General features: G+C 48.3%; 1 protein-coding gene and 1 long non-coding RNA gene across 7 annotated transcripts; one reads left to right on the forward strand and one right to left on the reverse strand.

Annotated features, from left to right (window-relative positions):
* The first annotated feature begins 7,729 nt into the window (after positions 1–7,729).
* Positions 7,730–22,888, forward strand: CDK2AP1 (cyclin dependent kinase 2 associated protein 1). 6 transcript variants are annotated; one of them, XM_015877745.3, is made up of 4 exons: positions 7,730–7,854; positions 18,342–18,448; positions 19,237–19,363; positions 22,055–22,888. In XM_015877745.3, the coding sequence occupies exons 2-4, from the start codon at positions 18,371–18,373 to the stop codon at positions 22,120–22,122; spliced, it is 273 nt and encodes a 90-aa protein (XP_015733231.1). In that variant the 5' UTR covers positions 7,730–7,854; positions 18,342–18,370; the 3' UTR covers positions 22,123–22,888. The 6 variants fall into 6 exon arrangements, with proteins under 6 accessions (XP_015733231.1, XP_015733229.1, XP_015733233.1 ...); XM_015877743.3 differs by lacking the exon at positions 7,730–7,854 and adding an exon at positions 8,584–8,983; XM_015877747.3 differs by lacking the exon at positions 7,730–7,854 and adding an exon at positions 9,377–10,240.
* Positions 14,779–15,988, reverse strand: LOC146759643 (uncharacterized). The gene is made up of 2 exons (XR_014949068.1): positions 15,853–15,988; positions 14,779–14,873 (listed from the first exon to the last, which is right to left on the reverse strand). It is a non-coding gene; the product is annotated as an uncharacterized LOC146759643 (long non-coding RNA).
* Positions 22,889–23,395: the final 507 nt, after the last annotated feature.

A 23,395-nucleotide genomic window follows, 5' to 3' on the forward strand; every position in this document is an offset into this window, starting at 1 on the left:
AAATGTTGAAGCAGATTTGAATTGATGGCCTCCCGACTGAGCAGCAGTTCATCCTCAGGTGTCACTTCTGGAGGCATGTGGGGAGCCAGGACTGAGTGTCGCAGTGTGCGAGGTGGGACTGGAGGCACCGTAACTTCAGCTCCTTAAATGGATGGGTTTGCTCTGAGCTCTGTTAATGCTGTTGGTGCTGACACCTTGGTGCAATAATGGTGCATGTGTGTGAAGACAGGGAGGCTGTCAGCTGGCTTTGCTCAGATCTGAAATGGTCGAGGGGTGTTTCTCCTGCGTGTGCTTGTAGCAAGCTGAACATGCAGATCAGGACGCAGCCTATGGCTGTAGCACCTGCTGCTTTGGTGAGCTGTGTGTAATGCAGGTGGTGGGTGTGTCCTGGGCTGGGATTTTCTGATCCTCTGCTGGTGAAGGGAAGCTTGCCTGAATGCTTTGATATCAGTAGGAGCTGATTATGCATTGGAAAACTAAACCACAGCCAGGGAGTGGGGGAGGACGTTTGTGTGCTATGGACCCACCGCTCCGTGTCTGGCATCTGCTCCAGAAGTTGTGGGATTTTTAAGTATGTTGGCAGGTTACTATTGCAACAGACAGCAAAGCAAAGTGCTGGGAGCAGCAGGCTGAGTGCATGGACTGCACTAGGTGAGGGAACTTGGATCCTTTCAGGTGGTGAAACAGCGCTTCTGTCTGATTAGTGCTCAGTAAGATGGAGTGGTAGATGCCTGATGTGTCCCTGCTCCAGGTTGGGGTTTTTTAGGATCTTCTAAAGGTCCTCTGCAACCCAAACAGCACAACTCTATGAAAGGGCAATTCTTACAACTAGGGGTTATTTAAATACGCTGCTCTTCTCAGCCCACTGCGTTAGCTTTGGTGGTTGAGTTGGGCTGATACTACACAGATATTATCTGTACTGACAACACTCCATCTGTTCACCTGCATCACATTTTGAACTCCCCTTGACTGCTTAATACCCAACGCTGGCTTAGGTTTGTATTTAGAATGTCCAATGCAGCACAATGCAGTTACAACCCACTGGAAGCCCTTTGCACGATGGGTTTTCAGTTTCTTCCAGTTGGTGTATGGTCTGTAGGCAAAACAGCCCTCAGGACTGCAGGACTTACCTGCTGTGTAGCATTTGCTCTGTAAATGAAGAAACTCTGCAACCTGTGAATTATCGACGGGTTTTTGTGTTCTGTTGCATTCAGATCCTATCACAGCCTGTACGCGTATATAAGGAGTATGTATGTATATAGAGGTGTTAGCGGCTACCGAATTCATGAATAATAGTTTCCTTGTGTGTTTCTTTCTTTGTGACCTTCCTAAGCTGGATTCTTATTTTACTCACCTTGCCAACCATGCAGTCTGTGTGCTCTGCAATGCATGCAGCGTATCAGCAGCTTCCACGGGCTGCCTCCATTGCCGGTGTTGTGATGTCACAGGGGCTGTGCCTTCCCCCTTTTCCTCACACTGGGTTGTGTCTGTGCGGTGGTTTCCAGAGTGAAGTGGTTCACAAAGTGCATTGACTGGAGGAGAACCATCCGGCTGCAACGAGCAACTAAATGCTTCCAATGCTTTCTGTGGTCAGTATGATGTTGGCAGCAAGGGCGGAGATGGGTTAATTACACTGCCTGTCCTGCTAGTAGAAGTAGATTCAGTGGAGTCTTTGAATGTTAACTGCAGTAACCTTAACAAACAGGAGGAGAGTTTATCTTTCCTATGTCCAAAGAAATTACACCTTAAAAGGCCAGAGAGCTGGTGAGCTGAGGGCATCTACCCCCAAAATCCCAGGTGTGGTGTATCTGTTGCTTCCTAGAGGTCCTGTAACACATTTATAAGCTGAGAGAACTAACATCTCCTGCTAAATTTGCAATGAATTGCAGGGCACAAAGCATAGATCTAGATCAGCTGAGTGGCTAAGTCATAAAGCAGGGTGCAAGCAATTTAATTACCCCCCAGGAAGGAAACCGTGGCTTCCCCTCTAGGCAGCAGCAGCAGGACGGTGGACAAGACTCCAGGGCCTCTGTGCTGGACTCCTGCCTCAGCCACGCTGTGCTGGATCCCTGTCTGCTGTCCCAGTCTCTGCCTGCGCTACTTAAGTTACAGACAGCTCTATCTCCTGTGATGAGTGTCTGCCAGGGTTGTAAATCCCTCACATTCAGGATTGCCCTTCCTGCTCTGTGTGCACTTAGAGCCTGGCTGGGTTGGTGTGTGTGGCTGTTGCTGGGCTGGCAGGCAGCTGGTAGGGAAAGCACGCAGCATCTCTACTCCTCTGCAACCTCCTTTTGTATGGGGAGAAGAAGGGTCTGCAGGCAGTGTCAGGCAGCGTTACAGGGTTCTGCACTGAGAGCACAGTGGTGTTACAGATCCTAACAGAAGCTGTCTGAGGTTTGCTGGGAGGCTGCAGCCCATCTCTGTGCTGCTCAGTCCATGCTCTGAGAACCTGCAACAGCTCTGCAGCCATTTACCTTGGTTTTCTTCCTTCTCCTTTCTCCCCCCTCTGCTCCCCTCTCCCCCCTTGTCGTTGTGAAGCTCCACATTCCTTTCCTCACAGTCATTTCCATTTTCCATCCCTGGGCTTTGCTTCCACTCTCTCCTCTACTTCCTTTGCTCCAGTGACCAATAACAAAATAATCAGGGATACTCTCTTCAGGCTTTAAGGTCAATACTGTAACGAGGCCATGAGAACAGAAGAGTTTTTGCCTCCCAATTGTTTCATGAGTCTGGTGACACTCATTTTCTACTTGGACGCCATTCTGTGAGGTCACAAAAGCCAAAAGCTTAACCCCAATGCATCCTTCCAGTGAACAACACGGTTCTGCACACGTTGCAGGAGCCACTTGCTGCTCATCAGGGCATGTGGGTGTCGGACACAGCAGCGTGTAGGAAGCACGTTAGGTGAGGCAGCACACAGCTGTGCCGAGGATTCTTCCACTCCAGGTTCAGGAGATCTTGCAGACAGCCCTGGATAAAAGCAGAGCTCCCAGCCTGTCTGCCCCAGCCAAAGGGCGGGGTGATCCCTCCTGGGCCCGCAGCCGCACCGAGGCAGAGCAGCACAGCCGGCTGAGTGCGCCCCGGGCTGCCCGCCTTGGCACGGCCCGCAAGGAACAGCGATGGGAGGGGAGCAGGAGCCCGGCCCGCAGGGTCCTGGCAGGGAAACCGAAGGCATCGGGCAGGGCGAAGCGCTCGTCCATCTGGAAGGGAGATGCGGGCACTGCGGGACCGGTCCCTGTGGGTGGCAGCAGGACGCTGCATGGCAGGGCTTGTAGGACTGCGCCTCTGCAGCTTTACTGCTGTTTGTAACCAGCAAAAGGATTTGCTTGCTGTTCTTATTTTTCTTTGCTGGTTTTCATTGGAATCTGGTGGGTTTTGATATTGGTGCCTGGTCCTTGTTCTCCTTGGCAAAAGGCAAAGAGGGAAACACTCATTACAGAGATTCCAGGCCTGTGCTTTTGTGGCTGAGGGCTTGGAAACTTCTTGTTGCCAATCTGTGCTCCTCCAGGGAGAGCTCCGGCCAGAGCAGGATAGAGCAGGCTCGCTCCTCACACTGTCTCTAAGGTAAAGCCAGAGAAGCACAAAGGCCGCCTTCTCTTAAACGTTTCCAGTCCCTTCTGACACCTTTACAGGTGCTGGTTTTTTTTCCTCCTTCCTGTGCACGCCATTTCCAAAGCAGAGCATCCCCCTCGAAGATGGAATGAGCCTGGAAGCGGCTCCCCGGCCCGCAGGGCAGCACCCGCGCGGCGATGCTGAGCAGCTGTCAGCCTGGCAGGGCTGCTCCTCTTGGCAGCCAGACAAAGGACGCAGGAGTAGGAGGAAAACAAGGCTGGGAGGGAAAGTGGCTCCAGATAATACAGCATCTGGCCTGGGAGGAACCATCTGAAAGTGGGGAGCAGGGCAAGGCTGGGAAAAAAGTTTGTCTGGGAGGATTTATGGAGTCTGTCTGGAATGGGGAATGAGCGTCCAAACTTGCATCCAAAATCATAGCAAGCCTGTCTGCTGATGTGGGCCAGGTGTTGGAAGAGGATTTCCTGGGGCCTGGCTTGCTGCTGTGGTGGCATTCTTGGCTCCATTGCATTGCAGCCTGCTTTGCAGAGGGTCTCAGGGGGCTGCTTCCCACTGCGGGAGCAATACAGACTCTGCAGGGGTATTGGGAGGTGTGAGGAGGAAAGGAATCAGGGTAGGACTGGAGAACCTGGATTTCTGCTCAGGACTGAGTGTTTCTTGTGTGTTTTCATGAGGATGGAGCAGCCAGAAAGCAGATTGCAGCACAGAGACACAACACTGGCTGTCAGCTTTCTCTCAGGAGCAAATCGAGCAGGAAGGAAACCTTGTACCATGAGGAGGATGCGTTTGTAGGGAACAGAGACAGCAGTGTGAGGAGCTGTAGCAAGCTGATAAGGGAGTAACAATGGAGCCCAAAAGAATAAGATTCACAATTTGCCCACAAACTGCCAGTGTCCCAGGCGGCCCCAGGAGCGGGGCCTGGGGCAGGAGCTGGTCTGTGCCAGGAGGGGGCGGTTCATTGTGATCCTATAAGAAAGGTGCTTGGCTCTGTAAAGTACACCTTCAAATAGTATTTGCTAGAGCTAACGCTGCAAAGAAAGAGAAAATAGTCGAGATTATCTTACGGCCCTTCAGATGCGGGAAACCTGGATCCAGTGGTCGTGATCCTCTGGTGTGCAGCGTGCCAGGCAGACCCTGTGTATGAGAAAAGCCCATTTATTAGACTTTACTGAAAGATTTGTATTGAAAGAAAACAGCCCTGGTCATCATTTCAGCTGTCAAACAGAAAGGATGTTCACATGAGAGCATTTAGATAAAGGTGAAGCCATGTGGGTGGCGTAATCACTGGTATGAAGTGGGACTTGCCTGCATGTTCCTCTGCTATGAGCTGGCCAGGCTCTTCCTGCAGACACCGAAATGCACAGCACAACACCGGCCTGAAGCCCAAGCTGTACATACAACACAGTGCAGCACAGAACATGTCTGAGCGTCCTCAGGTCAACTGTGGTGCTGAGCCCCTGGAGATGCTGGGATGCATCCTCCAAAATAAGCAGCACTGCAGGAAGCTGCTTTGCATGTCTGCACCCAAAGACTGGGTAAATCCTGCTGCAGTTACTGCATATTCCCAGCCTGCAGCCCGGCTGATTTGGATGGAGCCTGGCCGTGGGCATCAACCACTCGTGCTCTTCTCAAGGACGTTAAATCCATCCACATTGAAGAATTCTAAAGCTGTGTTTTCAACCTGGACGGGTCAGAGACTTTACACTTTGTTTTGAATTTTCAGCAGAGTTTTAGCACAAAAAGAGCCATTTGGAGACTTGCAGATTAAATTAGAGCTCAGAAACTTGTGAAATTAATGCACAAATGTGATATTTGCCAAAGACATACCAGAAAAAAAACCAAAAACCCAGGGTCCCTTTGTGCCATCTTTTATTCTTCTCATTGTTATCTTAATCCAAGAAGAAACAAGTCTAGTTTACAACCCATCTGCAGGTCTCTGAGTGTGTGCAGCGCAGTGCTGCAGGTGCTGATGACTATTTAGCTTTATTTCCAGCTGCAAGGAGACAAACGGGTTTGTCTTAAAGCAGAGGCCAAGGCTCTGCCACAGAGGCACCCTGACAATCCACCCTGCCCTCCAACATCACACTTTGCATTGCACATTCCCTACCCCCTCCTTGCTGGAGGGGTACGGCATCCAACTCAGCAGAGATTTGGGAAGGGAAAAGCTCCGTGGTGTCAGCCAGGAGCTGGAAGACTCACTGCGGAAACCCTGTCTGCTGAGTAGTCCCAGTGGCTTGGGAGGAGCAGAGGTAAGAAAGTCAAAGCAGGAGAGGGAACAGAGAGAATATAAAGAGAAAAAGGAGGAGGGGACTGGGTGAAAGTTGCAGATCTTAACACTCAGAATGAGGTAGCTGTACCTGGAATAAATAGGAGCTTTTGTGAGCACAACTCGCAGATGAGTGCAGAGACAGGCACCTCTTTCTGTCCATCTTCCTCTGCTGAAAAACATAAGAACATTTATTTTTAAATTACCTCTCAGCGTGAAGAAGGCTTGAAAACGTCACATGTGTGATAAAATGGCTCTGCTGTGTTTCTCTCTTTGTGACTTGGCCGCTTGGTGATTAAGAGCTGCTTTTACTGTCAGTAAATGGGGCTGTGCCATCAGTCTGCTGCACACAGACCCGTAGCCTGCTATAAGCAGCCTGGTGCATGCACGCTGCTGGGACTGGAGCTGTTACACTCCATGCATGTGCAGAACGCAGCTCTCAGCAGTGCAAGCCATGTTGTGATGCAAAGGAAGTTTCAAACTGCTTGCAGCCCCCCTAAGGCAGCTCCAATCTGTGGTCACCTTGCTGAACTGCCAGCCTGGGGCACAAGAACAGCCAGTAATTTTATTCTTGTGGCCACAGCTTGTTCAAAATAACTTCAGTAAATCCACAGACCACATGGCAGATAGGAAAATCTCATTCGTACTTCCTGCCCAAGCCAATGTTGGCAGTATGTGCAGGAATCAAGAGGCAGACAGCAAAGTCAACCAGAGCTTGCGTGGCTCCAGAGGCCAAGCAGTAAGGTTGTCATTTACCAGGGGTTTGTGTCTAGTGTTTGAGGATGGATTAGGGAAAATTTATTCTCAGAAAGAGTGGGAATGCATTGACACAGGCTGCTCAGGGAGGTCACCACCCCTGGATCTGTTCAGGACCTACAGGGATGTGGCACTGAGGGGTGGTGGGCTGGGTCACTTGGTTGACCTTAGTGGCCTTTTCCAACCTTAATGATTCCTTAATGCTGCCACTGCCACCCGTGCCCAAAGAATGGCACAGAATAGACTGTGTAGTACTGCAGTGCTGCTGGATTCGCACTCAGAGGACAAATAATCTGGCCCTAAAAGCCATGACCATCTGAAGTCATGTTACAGTTTGCTCCAAAACTGCCAGTATCCGATACTGAAGGAAGGATAACCTTTACAGGATCGTTTCCTTATTCTACCTCAACCCTATCTCAGAATATCATATGATTTTAAACTGTCATTACAAAAACAAGTGAAACACAGGGGATCTTGTTCTTCATGGTGATGCAAAGCCGTGAAAAACACTGCAAGCTCAGAACACTCCCATTCGCACTCACTCAGTGTGACTGTAAACAACTGCACAGCAATGGAAAATCCCAGTGCGGCATTCCCAGCTCTCCTGCAGGACTTCACTGCCCTTCCAGCAGAAAGGCAATGAGTTCTAAACCTGGCAGTGAAATTCAAGGGATGTGGGTTTACCTACACAATCTTTCAGGACTCTAATGAGAATTCCACAGTTAAAGCCTCATGCACCGGTGTGAAGATGCTGTCACTGAGCACATAATTGCGTGCCTGAGGCTCTCAGGTCCCTTCACTATGAGAAAAGCAGGGATCCGTTGTTGTAAGAGCCGCCTGTGCCACTCTGGGCTCCACCATAATAGCTGCAGTCATGCATTTGGACTGGAGATAAAATACAACACCATGACGAATCCGTGTACTTTATCTGGTACCAACTCTAATTTTCAGATGCTGCTTGCAGTTGTTAGGGAGAGCTCAGCAGCTGGATCACCTCTGCTCTGCCTCCATTCCCTGTGCTCAGAACTCCCCCTGTGCCCACCACCCACCCCCTGCAGCAGATGCTCTCTGCCTCCCCTACCAGAGATGCTACAGGCCCCAACCCACGTCACCTCAAAGGAATTCAACCCTGACTTCCAAGGAGCAGGATTGGGCTCCCTGCCCTCGCCGTCACTGGCACTAAAAGCAGCAGATAGCATTGGGCAGACATTGCCTCGTGCAATAAAACTGCTGCCTCCCTCACCCGTCCTGGAGTGCTCCTGGTAAGGCAGACGTGGGCTGTCGGTGAGGGTCTCCATGGGGTCTTTCCATGGGGCTCTCTCCTCAGGATCCCTCTGTGGGGTCTCTCCATGGGGATCTCTCTGTGAGGGTCTCAGGTGGAGCTTCACACCCTGGGAGGGGCTGTTCACATCTGTGTTGGTATAAATTAATCAACTGAAGGACGATAGGGGATGGAGGAGATGTGTTCTGAGTGGCAGATGCAGGCTAAAATGCTTTATTACCCAAAACATTATGGGAGGGGGTAACATATATTTGTTGGGGAGGCTGTACAGCTGCTTGTAAACAGAAAACGAGCCAGTGATCAGCAGGACCCGTATTTATTTGTTAATCCCTCAGCAGCTGCAATGCACGTTAACCTTCCCCCTCAGGGTGGGCAGGGAGAGCGGTTCAAAAAGGCAAAGAAAGAAAAAAGAAAAGAAAAAGCACATAACGGGGAGGCTGATACATATATATATATCAGGTGGTGTTGGTGTGTGTCTGTGTGTGTGGGGAGGGGGGGGTTTATAGTAAAATTATCAACAGGTATTTTCACAGACAGCGGCGGGGCCGCGCTCAGCTTCTCCTCAGCCGTTTCTCCTCAGTCTCTCCCTCAGGAGCGGCTCCCGCCGCCCGGGTTGTGGCAGGGACCGATTCGGAGCCGAAGTTGCTCCCAAACTTTCGCAAGTTGAACGCCACTCTCCCCTCCCGGCTCCCCCCGCCCCTCCCCGCCCGCTCCTCCGCCGTCGTCGGCCCTGAGGGGCGCTCCATTGTCTGCCGAGGGGATGGGATGGCGGCCGTGCCCCCTCCGCCGCGCCCCCTCCGCTCCCCCCCTCAGCTCCGAGGTGCGCGGGGCGCCGGGCGGGCGGCCGCCTCCTCACAGCCAAAGTTTCGGGATCGGCGTCTCCTCATGATGTATGGATGATATATTGCATTGTGGGTGTCAATATAACTGACGGCCATATTTGCCGGTGCCGCTCCTGCTGTAAACAACCCAAAGTGTCTGGGAGACGCGGAGACGCTTCGCTCGAATTCCATCAGGACGCGTCTCCTCCTGCCCGCTGCCCATGTCGCTGGGAATGTCGTACAAACCCAACTTGAACGCCCACATCCCCGGGACTCCCCTCGGCCCGGGTAAGTGCAAGGGGGGAAGTGGGCACAAGTTTGGGAGGCGGGAGGCACCTGGGGGCATTGCCGGGCTGCGCTCCTGCCCGCTCCGCGATGGCGGGGCAGCGCCTCCGAGCCGCCATTACCGCCGCCCGCCCGCCCCGCGCCGCCCCTCGGCGGGGACTGGGCGCCCCGCGCTCCGACCCCGGAGCCGGCACCGCCGCCGGGGGCTCGGTCCGCCGGTTTTCCTCCATGCCCGGCTCCCCGGGGCGGCTGATTGATCTGGATCAGGAATATTCCGCCGGCGCCTCAGCGAGGACCGCTGCTGGCGGGACGCCGCAAGTGCCGCTCTCGGCTCCTCGCGGCCGCCGGGCGCTCTCCTCAATCCGCCGGGACCCACCGCGGCCCCGCAGCTCCGGGGCTCCGTCCCAGCGCCCTGCGGCGGCCCCCGGCCCCTCGTCACCCAGCCCCGCTCCGGAGGAGGCGTACAAATCGCTCTTTATCCCTTCGAAACAACCTTATTTTTTTTTCAATCTATTTTAAAAATTATTATTATTATTATTGTGTCTCCCCCGTTCCTCCGCAGTGGGTCTCTTCTGCGGGAGCATTTTCCAACTTTCCTCTCTGCAAAGTTTCCCCGATGAAAGAACTTTCTGGCTTTTTATTCACCCCCTCTCTGTGCTGCCCTGATGGTGCCCAGGGGGCTCCGTCCGCAGCCCCAACAAAGCGGGGTGTCGGATCTGTGCCCTCAGTGAGCGGAACCAAAATGGAGAAGTCGGTTCTGACCGAGTCTTCCCCCTGTCCGTCCCCTGCTGCAGGGCTGGCACGGCACCGACCGCGGGCTGCTGTTTCAATCTATTTGATTTTTGAGAAGTTTTGGTCGCTTGGGTTTAAAGAGAGGGAGACCCTCCCCGGTGGTTTTATATCCAGCGTTGTTCTCTTGGGATATCGGTGTGTGGGATTGAAGGATGCGCTCCGTCCCGGCTGCCCCGAGAGCCGCAGTCCGGCCCCAACAGCGGGTGACAACTTAATGCGGGTCAATGCTGAGCACAGCGCGGTGCGGAGCGCCCACGAGCACGGGATGTGCTGAGGATCACTGACAAAAAGCAGAAGTGTCACCGGAGGGGGGAGGAAAAAAAAAGAAAGAAACAAAGCAAAGCCCGGCGAGGGAAACCATTCCGCTGCCGGCTCCCACGAGAACCTGTGCCTTGCTCTCTCTCTCCGCACCAGCCATAAAATTGCAGGGGAACAAAGGTGTTGTTCTGCGCCGGTGGGGAGGGCTGGGTGAGTGGCACTGCGGGGGGACCCGGCCCGGAGCCCGGCGGCTGGGCTGAGTGGGGAACTTTGTGCCGCCGGTGCTGTGCCCGTGTGCTTTCTGCTGCTCGTGCTGCGATTCAGATTGGGATTTTTCATGCGTTTTATCATTCCTACCCCCTCCTCCTTCCTCCCCCCCCCCCACCCCGTAGCTGCAAGTTTGCTGTCATGCTGGAACTATTCTTCTCTAAGTTGTCCTCTCTCCCGAGTTGGGATCGCCCCCGACACCCCCGGAATCTTTGCAATGAAAGAATGTCCTCCTCTGAATCCAAAATGGGCTCTCTCCTCCCTCCCTGCCTTCTGCCATTATCCTCACGCACCAGCTCTTCCTCTCGCTCGTGGTATTGCCAGCACCGTGGCCTAAGGCCAAGGGAGTTAGACAAAGCAGTCCTTGCAGTCACACATATCGCGTTCCGAGTGATAGGACTGCAGATGGCCCCCCTCCTTTCTGGAGCTTAATTCCGAGCAGAAGGAGATTGCTTCTCTATTGTGCTGACATCGAATGCCCCCAGCCAGGAGGAGAAACCCGAGGTTTGCTTCCGAACCTGGGGCGAAGGAACCCCCCTCCCCCGTCCTGCGGAGGAGAGGAAAACAGGAAATCTGTCCCTTTTGGCCCGAGATCAGCCCTGCAGAATCCTCTCCGTGTGAATGCTGAGCGTTGTGGTCTCAGCCGACCGAAGGCTCTGGCCAGCAGTGGATCTCGCAGGGATTTTCCTCTGGGAGGTAACGCTGCTGCCCTGCAGTGCAGGGTTTTGGTGCAGGGCTGTTGGAACCGCATCGGCTCAGCTCCTGGAGCTGCGTCCTTGCTGCAGAGAGAACTCCTCTCAACTTTGGGCCACTGCAAAATCAGATTTGTTCTTTGCTCAGTGAGTGGCCCGGCTGGATGGGTGGCTGTGCTGTGTTGCACGGAAGCGTGTTTAGGACGCACAAACCTGGGCTGAAGCCCTGAGAGAGGGGCTGGATTGGGATGGGGCAGTGTGGGGTGGAAGCCTCTGTGAGGCTGGGACAGGTCTGGGGATGGCTGCAGGCATGGAAAATGGGGCTGCTCGCTCTTTACCTTATACCAGACTCTGGGAAGGGGGTTGTGTTGTCAGAGCAGAATCTGATACCTGTTCCTCCTGCCCCAGGTCTTGCGGCATTTTGCCTGAATTATCCATCCCTTTGTGCATCCCACACTGTGCTGATGGAGCCCCATTTAATCCACACAAATGCTTTCTGTGTGCAGGAGATAAATAGGAGCTCTGTTAGGGATCTGGGATGCTGTGGCTGTACTTTCACATCCTCACCTGACCCTACTGTGTCCCTGGACACCTCCGTTACCTGTTTTAACATAATATTTTTATTTATTTTCGTGCATATTGTACTGAATCTTGCAAAGTAATACTGCTTCCTCCTCACCTGCCTTATACCTCATATTTAAGTCTGTTCCTCTGTAAGGGGACCAACCAGTGCGCTGACAGAAAGTGGAGCATCTCTACCAACGTCAGTTGAAGCAGAGGGGCTTGCACCAGCTGTGACCAGGTCTGTGCTTTGCCTTTTGACTGAGTGCTCACATTCATCAGTCAGCTGGATGCATTCAGAGAGTTGCTGTCAATGGCTGAATGTCCAGTTGTGTTCAATGAGTTGATGTTCAGTTGCAGTTACTGTCTGGATGTCCAGGTGGAGATCAGGAACAAGGGGTGCTCCTCAGGGCTCTGCAGTGGGACCGGTGCTGCTTTAACATCCCTGGTGATGTGCACATTGGGATTGGGTGCTCCTCACATTTGCCAGTGACCCAAAGCTGCGTGGTGTGGTCAGCATGCTGGAGGGGCTCCAGGCTGGGCTGGATGGGGCTGGGGGCAGCCTGGTGGGAGGTAAAGGTCTGATGGTCTGCAACTAGGTGAGCTTTGCAGGCTCTTTCAACCCAAACCATTCTGCAATTCTGTGGTTATATGGTTTTCTCTGTTCCAGGGCGTTTCCTGGCTCTGTTGTGCGTATCCACCAGTTTTGTTCAGGCACAGGTTCAAGAGCAGCGTTCTAAAGGTCCAGAAGCCAGCAGAAGGAGCTTGGATATTCCTTTGTAATTTCAACAAGAAATAATACCACATTTCAAGACAAACCCAGTTCCTGTAATAAAGCTCGGAAACTTGTGTTTAGGATCAGGAGAAGCAAATTGCAGCAGACTTTGCCAAGAGAAGGGACAGTGCCACAGCTCCTGGTTAGCAAGCAGTGAGCTGCACAGTGCTGCCATGCTGAGGAGCAGCGGGGCTGTCAGCCTCACCTTGCAGAAGCTTTGTGATAAAAAGAAAACTCTGCACATTCTTGCTGGGAGGTGAATGAGAAAGAATTTCCCTCCCTGGGGCTGCAGCTTGCAACTAGGGAGACCGATATTGGTCAGTGCTGGGATGTGATGCCCAACCTGTTAAGCTTATTTCTAATTGAGACTGCAGTGCAAACTTGCTTGAGCAAATGGCTTGTTGCCCTTTACAGACAGCTTAGGTTTCACATTGTTTGTAGTGAGGGGCTGCTTTTTTTGCAGTGAGAGTACTGGAAAGAATACGATTGCAAACAATGCTGAGAGCAAAGTGTTTAGGTAATGTGGATGATGCTCCGCTCCCAAACCCACAGTTTAACAAACTGAAAACGTCAGGCTCTCTGGTCACTTGAAATCCACATGGAGTCATGAACAGAAAAGAAACTTGCTAAACATGTTTCAGAATGAACAGTTTTTAGTGGACTTGTTTGGACATTTAGGAAAAATGGTGTTTTTGGCTTTGTCTACCAGAGCTCTCAGGTTCAAAGCAGTGACTGGCATGGTTTTCACAACCAGCACATCTCTGCGTCATCCCCCACCCACCAGCTGGTTGAGTTGCAGGGTGGTTTTGGTTTGGTTTGTGCTAGCTTCATTCGTCTTGCATAAAAGTAAACCAGAAGCCGTGCTCTAGTTATGCAACTGGTGCTCCATCCTTTTGGGGAACACAGAGGTCCAGACCAAAGGCTGGCCAGCTTTGAGCCATATTTGTGATGCAGACGCCCAGTCTGGGGGATCAGACTAAATTCCAGACTTAAATCCTGCCCCTTTGCCCCAGCTACATGTGGTGTACACGTACCAAAGGCTTTGATCTTCTGCTCCATTCTCATTGTGCCAAATAATTTGCTAATGTAGAAATGTCCTGTCTTCAGTTAGAATAGAAGAGCAGTGGGGAGGCAGAGGGGCTGTCTTCTGTTTTTTCTGATTTAAAAAAAGAAAAAGAAAGAAAGGGAGGAGGTGGAAAGAGAAGATATAAAACATGACCGTTATCCACATGGGAAGATTAAGTGGAACGGGAGTAGTAGAGGAAAGGCCCTGAGTGTGATGGATCAAAAGAGCAAGGCCTCTGGCTGTTACGGAAAAGAATGTCCTAGTTCTTGAGAACGTATTTATATGTGTGTGTGCTGAATTTTTTCTTTCCTTTCAAGTGAAATAGTTTTTATTCAAAGAAAGGTCTGTTTCTGCCACACGGGCTGTTTGAGGTGGGAAATAGCGGGTGAAAATAAAACTTTCACAGCCGGTCCTATAAGGGATGTTTTGTGCGGATGAGAACAAGGTCCATTATTTTAACACACTAAAAAAAATGAAAGATCCTTTGGAGGTTGGGGGAAATGGGGCTGACGGCGTTTTTGCTGTGGGTTGGCATCTTGGTACTGCTCTGTGTGTTGCTTGGCTGTGCAGTAGGTCTGCTTGTATAGACATGCGTGTGGTGTCCCATGGATGGCAGGCAGTTCTTGTTGAGCTGAAGCCAAATTGTGCAGAGGGCTAAGGATAAGGAATCAGATCATCCCATAGGCAGCCAAAACTCTGCAACTGTGGTTCGGGCTGTGTGCAAATACTGCAGAGATGGCTGCGGTAGGTGAGGATGTTGCCTCCCACCCTATGCTGGTCTTGCAATGTCTTGCAGTGTACATTGTCTGTGCATCTCAGAACATTTCTCATGTCTTTTGATGCAAACTTGGCCACTTTAGGGCAGAGAAGCTGCAACCTCTCAGTTAAAATATTCCAACCTGGTCATTTCAGACTGCATACCTGCAGGGATCTCTTCTTATACACTGTCATATTCTTGAGTTCAAAGAGTTTGTGAAATGGCAGCAGCTTATATATGCCATTTTATAGGACCTTGCAAAGTGCAGAGTTCTAGAGAAGCACATATCCAGTGGGCTTAGCTCTTTACTTAAGTCAGTTCTATGTGAGTAACTGGACAAGGTGAGTAACTGTTTCTGATTTTGCTTTGCTGTGTCTGTGAGAGGGAAGCAGGATGGCAGCTGAGTGCTGTGCCACCACAGAGGTGTCCCTGTGGACATTGCTGGGAGTGGATCAGGTGGGGGCACACACATTCCTGCCCCTGCTGCTTCCTTGCAGGGTGCACTGTAAGCTGCTTTTCCAGTTAGCTTTCCAGTAAGCAACAGCAGTAGAGTTAAGAATTAAGGCTGGTAAATTGGCATTGCTGCTTAGGCTTGGAAACAGGAAAGAAACTGGATGGATGTCTGCAAACCTGTCGGAAATTGATGGGGAGATTCCTGGTCTGAGGGAAACAAAGGTTGGTTCTCGATCCTTTGTCTTGCAGGATGTCACTGGAAGGGAGAGATTCTGACCAAAAAAAAAAAATTAATAAAAAATCTAATTCCTATTTGCTGTATTGTTACGCCCCATCCTGATTAATAAGGAATTACGTTGATTAGCAAGAAACTCAATGTATTTTTGTGGGGGAAAAAACAACAACCTGCCTCTGTCAGTCTTCAGTGTGAATACAGAAATAAAAGACATTGTTGGCACAAGAATAAGTGCGTATATAAAAGGTTCTGTATACATTTAATTAGGAAAGTGGAGGCAGGAAAGTGTGTACGTTAATTTAGGCTTAATGCAGCAGCCAGCGCTAAGACAATCTGGGAGGTGATGCAGTGTCACTCGAATTCAGTACGAGCACACTCCCTTTTTGCTTCTGTCAATTCCTAACTGTCTTGTCTCCATTGTTACTTTAACATGAGAGAGCAAGCCTCAATTTAGCTCCCCCCTCCTTTTTTTTCCCTCTCTAGTGAATACCTAATCATCAAACAGATTTTTGACTGGGTCTTGGCTCTGAGACTCGTTGGCCTAATTTTTCTTCCTAACTGTAACAGCAGTAGCTGGTGATTTTTTTTAATTGTTATTATTATTATTATTTTTAATCTGCGGTGTTCAGGATGTTCAGGCATGCAGATGTATTTCGGGTTAATTGACTAATAGTCATCTGAGACCCAGGGCTTCTCTTTGAGATTAACATACAAAGTGATAGGTCAGAAAGCCTAAGGTCCATTACCCCGTGAGATAATAATACCCCCGCAATTAATTTCATTTTCGTGATTGCGTCGTCTTAAATTGAGGTGAAATCCAGGATTTTTCATCTTTCTTTCCTCCAGCAGAGTTTGGCTGGCACAACTTCTGGCCTGGGTGTGTGGAGCTGGTGCCACGGCCAAGCCAAATCCTTCCTTTGTTCTCAGGGCCTGCTGCTGCTGATAAAGTGGTCGGCGCATGGCATTATGTCTTATTACATTTTTGATGCAGACTGCAAAGAAACGGGTAAACTCACCATGGTTACCACGATCTGTCACTTGGCAGGGCACGCCGTACTCAGCAATGGCCTCTAGTGTCTGCTGCACAGCTCTGCATAGCGTGGGTACAGCAGACAATAAGCACCCAGCTGTGGAGCAGCACCAGGTAGGGCCCTGACTGCTGGCTGCAGGCAGGAGCAACATCCCAGCTCCGATTGGATTCTCCCTCATCACTGCCTGTTGAAAGTTCTCCTTTGCTTGTTTAACTCCTATACTGAGTCCTGCTGCTATCCACTGCAGCACTTTACGTGTGCAAAGCATGGTTCAGCCCAGCCTCGCTGCTTTAACTTGCTCCATCATGTTTCTAGTGGAGTTTTCTTTAAACATACCCTGCTGCGTTATTTCATCCAAACGAAGCACACGTTGTTTAAATTCGCATAACCTCAAACAATCACTAATTATCTGTGCTATTTTATCATTAGCTAATGCTATGCTGGTGAATACAGTCCTGTTTTCTGATCTGCATGGGCTGCAGCTGTGGGGTGAGCTGTTGGTAGGTCTGTTGGGCAGCCAAAGCAGGATTCCTGAGCCTGGCCATCCAAGCCCTCACTCAGAGCCACTTTGGAGCTTCTGGGTCCTGTTTGTGTGGTGCTTGCAGTAGCAGCCTGGGAACAAGTCTTTACAGGATGCATCTTTTGTTTTATTCTACGGGATCAGAAATCGCTTGAGTCTGTCTTTGCTTAATTGAGGTAATTAAATCTTTCTACCTTGCAGCACAAAGGGTTCATTAATGTTTTTGAAGCGTTTTGAAATCACTGGAGGAAAGATGCTGTTTTTGCTGTCGTGTCATGTTTGATAAGTGTTGAAATTTCAAGGCATCTGGGTTTGAAATATTGGCTGAGTTGTAGGTACAGAAACCTTGCCATTGTGTGTGCACAGAGGGAAGGGCTGACTGAGAGCACAGCTGTCGGTGGTGGTGTTCCTCCGCAGTGCAGGAGCCATACTCCGTGGGTGTGTTTTAATTTTGGGGCTGTTTGTTTTTACTGTACTTCAGAAGGATGGGACAATTAACTCCACATGAAAGCTTAGCAGTAGACATGTGCAGCATAGTGCTGTAAAATTTAGCAGCTTAGTTTAAGATGAAGATAAACCTTCCTTCTTACAGATGGACCTCGTGAGCGCCTCAGTTCACCTTTGTTAGGATTTCACATCCAGTTAAGTGGGCAGGATGAAGGGCACGTTCTCTTTGTAGAACAAAGACACCACCACAGTGATGACTTCTGATACATTCTGAAGTGGAAAGAGAGTTCCCAACCTAGGAAGAGTCTGTTCCACTGTGTTCAGTCGAGCTTTTCACAATGTAACTACTGGCTTTCTGTTTCTTAGTGAAGAGAAACAAGGAATGAAATGTCTTGCAACTTCTAAACAAAGCTCATGGTTTACACGGCTCTGAGACACAGTGACTTTTATCAACAGTTTGATTTAGGTTCACATGAAAGCTGGTGATTAAGATCCCTTCCTCTGATGAAGGGCACTTGGGAAGTATCAGCGAGGACTTCTGCAAAGGGAAGATTTTCAAGCAGCAGGAGGTCTGAGTGTGTGCCTGCAGGCAAGGAGAGCAGCACCAGAGGGTATGGGGGCTTTGAACTGCAAGAGTGAAAAAGAGCAGCCGAGTTGAACGCTGCCTTAGCCCTGAGTGTGCAGTTCATCACCAATCCTTTAGAGCTGTTGTGAAACAGGCAGCAGAATTAAGCCCTCCAAAAGAAAGCGTGATATTATTTCTCAGTGACAAATTCTTGCCATAGTGGGGTAGTGAAGTGTCTCGGTTCCTTGTTTCTGAAACAGTTAATCAATGATTGCATTGGTAGAATCTGTTTCTTTTATCTGAACCATAATCCAAATAGATGTTTTTTTTGCCTTTTACTTACTTACGTAGCACAGTTTGACAGGCAGAAGATATTTGGTATCTCACAAAGAGTAATAATACTTAGCAGTCTTCACCTCTGATGTCATACAATGAGCAGCAGATCTGATAGACCTCAACTGACTGTTCTCTATGAATAGTTTTGGCATCAGCTGAAAATAGTACTGAGGATAACTTGCATTGACCATGTGATGGCACTTTGAGTTGCAAAATTGCATTCAGATAACTTGCACTGAAAAGGTAAAAATAGCGCAGGGCGTTAGACTCATCTATGTGGAATGTATATATGCAAAAATAGGGCTCCTTAAGATTTAGTTTGTCTAGGCAGAACAACTTGTCATGTTACACTGCTTCACTTTTAGACGAACAATTTGCACTGATAAGGTTGCAGGCTGTGCTATTTCCAAGTGTACAGCAAACATTAGGGAAGCGTTAATTTATCTATTAGTAGGAAAACAGTGTGGCTCTGGCAGTAGCTGGCTTAGAATAAGGTGAGAGTTCACAGCTTTAGAAAAGAGGGAAGCCATCTAAAATGTATCCCTGTGTAACCGACTCATCCATCTGTAGATAATAACAAATATTCTTTCTGTTTTTTCTCTACAGCTGGGAGCGTTCACTCTCCCTCCACAAGTATGGCAACGTCTGCGCAATACAGGCAGCTTATAAATGACTACGGCCCCCCATCGCTAGGGTACACACAAGGGATACAGGTATGGCTCTGCCTCTTGTTTTTTCTTTCACCAGATCACTGACCCTATGCTCGCACAGTATCGTGGATGGTGGCCTGTAATCTGAGGTCTTCCTCCTTCTCACGGAGATCTGAAATCAAACCCAAATGGCAAACTGATTCATCGCACATGTCTTGGGATCAAATTAGACTAAGCTGAGTGCTGAGTGAGATTAGTTACTAATTAACTGTTAGTCCTTTCCCTTCTAAGTCAGTGAACCATGTCTTGAGTTATGTTCTGGTAGCAAGAGCTGTTACGTGCTTTTAAATCGTTAGAAAAGTAATAGTCCTACACCTTTAACTGTTTTTCCTTGGACGAACTGCTGATTTAAGATTGGCAGCCTCATGAAGCGTGTTCCAGACATACCTGTGGGCTGGCAAACTTTCTGTGAAATCTGTTTACCACTTAATAGGATTTTCCCTACTGTTATGGGCAGTTTTGTTTTGTCTGCTCCTCATTGTCTCAAACTCCTCCACAAAATGTACATCTGAACACTGATAAAGACAGAAAGAGAGTTCAGTAAGTACTTCTCAGTTTGCTGTTTTTGTAGGACTGTTATAATGCCTGTTTCATCTAAGGCTCCAGTCATGTAGCTGCATCCTCCTACCTGGCTCCACGTAGCACTGTGTCCAGCTGTAGCAGGAAAGGCAAAAAGAAAACCATGTTAATACAGCAAACCTGAAAACTTATTTACAATAAAAGTGGCTTCCTGGGGTATTTGGTGAATTTCCAGGTGCTGTTTGTTCTAATTCTTTTGTTTTTAACTACAGGGTACCAGCAGCAGTCAAGTACCGCAAAGCAAATATGCAGAACTTCTAGCCATCATTGAAGAATTAGGAAAAGAGATCAGACCCACATATGCTGGGAGTAAAAGTGCGATGGAGAGGCTAAAACGAGGTAATGTTTCAAATACTTGTATATGTTAAAGTATCCCGTATTCTTTGTGAACTGACTACTTGTAGGCAGCTTCGTAACAATGGTTTCCCTTGAATAGAGACAGCTGCATTGAGCTTGTTGTTAAACTGAGTGTATTAATGAGCAACTACAGCTCTGTTATACTTTATTCTATACTCCTCCTGTATTTAATGGTGGCCAGTAGTGGTCAGCTGGACATATTCTGCTAGATTCTGGGCGACTTGCTTGTCCCTTTATCTATTTCTTCTCTCTGACATCCAAAATACACAATCAAACATTGTTTTCATCGTCTGATAAACATGAGTCACCACCTTGACCCAAGAGCCCTTATTTCCCAAGGCTTAAGGAAATATTACTTTGTGTTAAGTTGCGCTGAGGCTGGTGGAGAGAACAGCTGGGGAAAAGTATGAAGGGTGTTGTCAGTGAAGGCTGTTGAGAGTGAGATGTCAAACACACTCCTACCTCTGCGTGGTACTGGGCCACTTAGACTCCATTACCTGTTTCAAGTGGATGTCATTAGGAGTCTGCTGCTAAGGGACATAGAAGCTTTTAGGTCTGGCTGATGAGGTCTTCTCAGCTTTGCTTAGTCAGCTAAAAGAGGTCACGTAAACGCCCTTCCCTTTGCAGGGTAAAAGAAACCCCTGCATGCCATGCTGCTTACATCAGCTTGACATTGTCGTGTGCAAAGGATACTTCTGAAGGAGCAGTGGGACATTCCATTGCTCCTAAAATGACCCTGAATGCCACCTACAATGGATGTGCTGGCATTTCTGTCCTTTGCCAATAGATGTAGTTACCTTTTCCTCCCTTTCCCTAGTCCTTGTGCTGAGTTTGGCTCACTCACTCAAACCTGAACAGGAGCGTTACTGTAACAGACGAACATCTCACCACCTTGCACATCCCCCTTACACTCACCCAAGACTACAAAGCTTTATTTAAAGCTCAACCATTATGGGAGAGTAATATATCTGCCACGACATGCAATAAAATGACTAGTAGCTGTTCTGGGAAAGGATGCAATAAAGTCTGCTGATGAGTGGTAAGTGGAATCTAGCCCAGCTAAAATCAATGTTGCTGGAGTCTCTCTTTATTGCATTGTCGGAGTCAGTATTAATAGATTATGAATGGCAATAGGCTAATGGGGACAACTTGAGAGAGAGCAGGAGAGATGCGGAACTGTTCAGAGAACATCAGTTGGGTGAGGAAATGTTGTTTTGTTACTTCTTGCACTGAGTATTGATTTGTTTGCTAATGTAGGCTTAAGATGCAGTGCTGCCACTGTAACAGACTCAAACATGATGCAAAAAATCCACAATAAATACTTTTTGCTGCCATCTTTTGGTCACAAAGATACATCTCTGCGTTTTAGGAGCTATGTGGCTGAAGGAGCATGTGCAAGTGGGAGAGCAAAAGTGAGTGAGGGTGACCACGTGACTGCAGCCTCCATGGCCGCGTGGAGGTTACTGCTGAATAAAGTCCCTGTCCCCTGCTCCATCTGCTCCTTGGGACAGAGGATACTGACCTCTAAAATTGGCCAAATTCCCAGTGTTCTACATAATTCAGGGTAGTTTTGCTGCATAAACTGGGCACCCTGCCACCAGATCCAGATCTAATACACTTCTTTGAGTATGCGTTTCTGCCTCCCACAGCTGTAGGAGGATGCAGCTTTACTTGTCTGCATTGATTTAACCCTGAGCAAAGCCTGGCACCCATCACATCCCCAGTCTCTACTCCTTGGATGTAGAGGCTGTTGCTGTGATCTGGGTTAGCAGCCTTCTAGAGACAGAATCCATTACATCTAAAAAGAGATTAAATCTCTTCTATTGCCTTATTGTCATTTCTACACCTTGTTAAGGAGCATGACTGAGCAGAGAAATCACCTCCTATCTTTTCCTGATATAAAATATAACTTCGTTAGTTGTAGAAAAATCTGTCTGTCTCCCATCGTAAAAATCAAAATTGAGCTGTGTTCTTTCAGCAGCTCTGTGAATGTGAATCTAGATTCAATTCCAGGATTAAGACTGGAGGTCCATATTGCTAGAACTCAAGGCAGCAGGACTCGTAGTGGAAAATTCCACATAATGCCTATCAGAGCAGATATGGCAGCATATAAAGCAGTGATGATTTATATTGGGAGCTGAGCCAGTTAGTACCTTTATGCACACAATGTTACAAACTTTCTCTTATACAACTTATGTTTAGGCAGTGTTATGAAGGCTTAGATTTTTATGCTTCCTCTTATGGAAGAATTATTTCAAGGCATTAATTAAGGCTCTTAGGCCTTGCTAAAATGACTCCCTAAGTAAGTTCAGATGTTTTTCACCCCACAATGCCAACATAACTGCCAGGTTAATAAGATTATGTATTTATTATTAGGTTTCTCGTTTTGATTAGGCATACACTTCACATTACAATGTACCTGTCACTGCAGCCCTACAAAGCTCCTCATGCTCCAATTCCTTGTTCGGTCCATCTTCAATTCCTAACACTGCTCTGGGATAGCAAACTTCTTCAGCAGTGGCTGATGTTAGGGCACTGAGGGCTCTCTCTATTTTCTGTGTCACACTGTGGTAGCCTTGGAGACTCGGTGGAAACACATAAACCTTTCAGTGAACTGTCATTGCAAATGTCACCTGAGTGAGATAACTGAAAATACGTTCAATTCTTTTGCAGGCATTATTCATGCTAGAGGATTAGTTCGGGAATGCTTGGCCGAGACCGAACGCAATGCAAGATCCTAGCCCACAAATGCAGTTACAAGATTTTCCATCTCTTAATGAAGAAAAAGTAATGCCTACTCGTTCTGACTCTTGAAACACTCAGACAAATTCCTTTATTTTGAAGGTTTTACCTTTCTTTTTTTGCCCTTTAAAAATGAATAGCGAAGAATGACAAAACAAGGATTTTTCACCTTGCTGAGGGATGGCATTTTGTAAAGACACCAAAACTCCCTAAGACGTTTCTAAACCATGAAAACCGAACTGCATGCGGAGGAATGCTCACTCTTAGGCTATATTTCAGTTCTCTTCCTATCCAGCCACAATCATGTTGTTGGTTTTTCTTTATCCTTTTCACTATATCAACTGAACCCCAAACTGTTCGTCTTTCAAAGTTCAACATAAGCTGTAAGGACTTTTTGTTTTAATAACTGCAGAATAGCATGCTGTACTTAGTAGTCTGCTATGCCACAATTTGCCAGACAGCATAGACCCTGCTTAGAAATAATAACCTTCTCCTCCTCTTACTTTTCCTTTTTTGTTCATTTTGCATAAACATTTGCATGACTATTAGTGCTTTGAAGTCCATTTAAAGTGCATGAATTATATGGCAAATAGGGAAGCCTACTAAATAATAACAAGGTTCTGGAAAACTAATTTCTACATTAAGGCTGGAGATTTCAGTTTTAAGTTTGCCAAAAAAAAGAAAATTCTGGATAAATTACTAAAACTTATTTGCATCTTTGTATGTATTTATTACTTGATGTAATAAAGCTTATTTTCATTAACAGTTTGTATTAAGAATATCTACAGTCACTTTGATCAGATTCACACTCTGGGTATGAAAAGCAAAGATTTAACCTTCATGCAGGAGGCTCAAATTCAGGAAGGTAAGGGAATGGGTCTGCAAATTTGGGGTCTATTTCCATTGAAGGAACAGTCCTGCTGCAGTTGCTTTCTGTCTGTGTTATACACAGATAGAACTGTTGTACACAGTTGAAGACTGTGTTATACTGGCAGGCTGCTTCTAATAAATTCTGTTCTCTATCTGCAAGATGTAATACTACCTCTGAAAGGGCCCAATAAGCCCTGCCTTGTGGGAATGCCTGCCTTCCCTCACACCCCAACAACGCTCATCATTGCTCCAGGTAAGAGCTGTAAAGCTACTGTTAAAAAGTCCTTCAAAACTGAGAAGGCCGGAGCATTTGTGCAGGAAGTTCAGCTAATAGATCTGAAGGAGACAGCCAGTGACTGGTGGTGCTTTGCCTCAAGCCTGTGTATTCAATCACAGAGCAGC

This window comes from Coturnix japonica, chromosome 9, assembly GCF_054131305.1.
Source record: "Coturnix japonica strain WE chromosome 9, WE-NBRP24, whole genome shotgun sequence".
Lineage (NCBI taxonomy): Eukaryota > Metazoa > Chordata > Aves > Galliformes > Phasianidae > Coturnix > Coturnix japonica.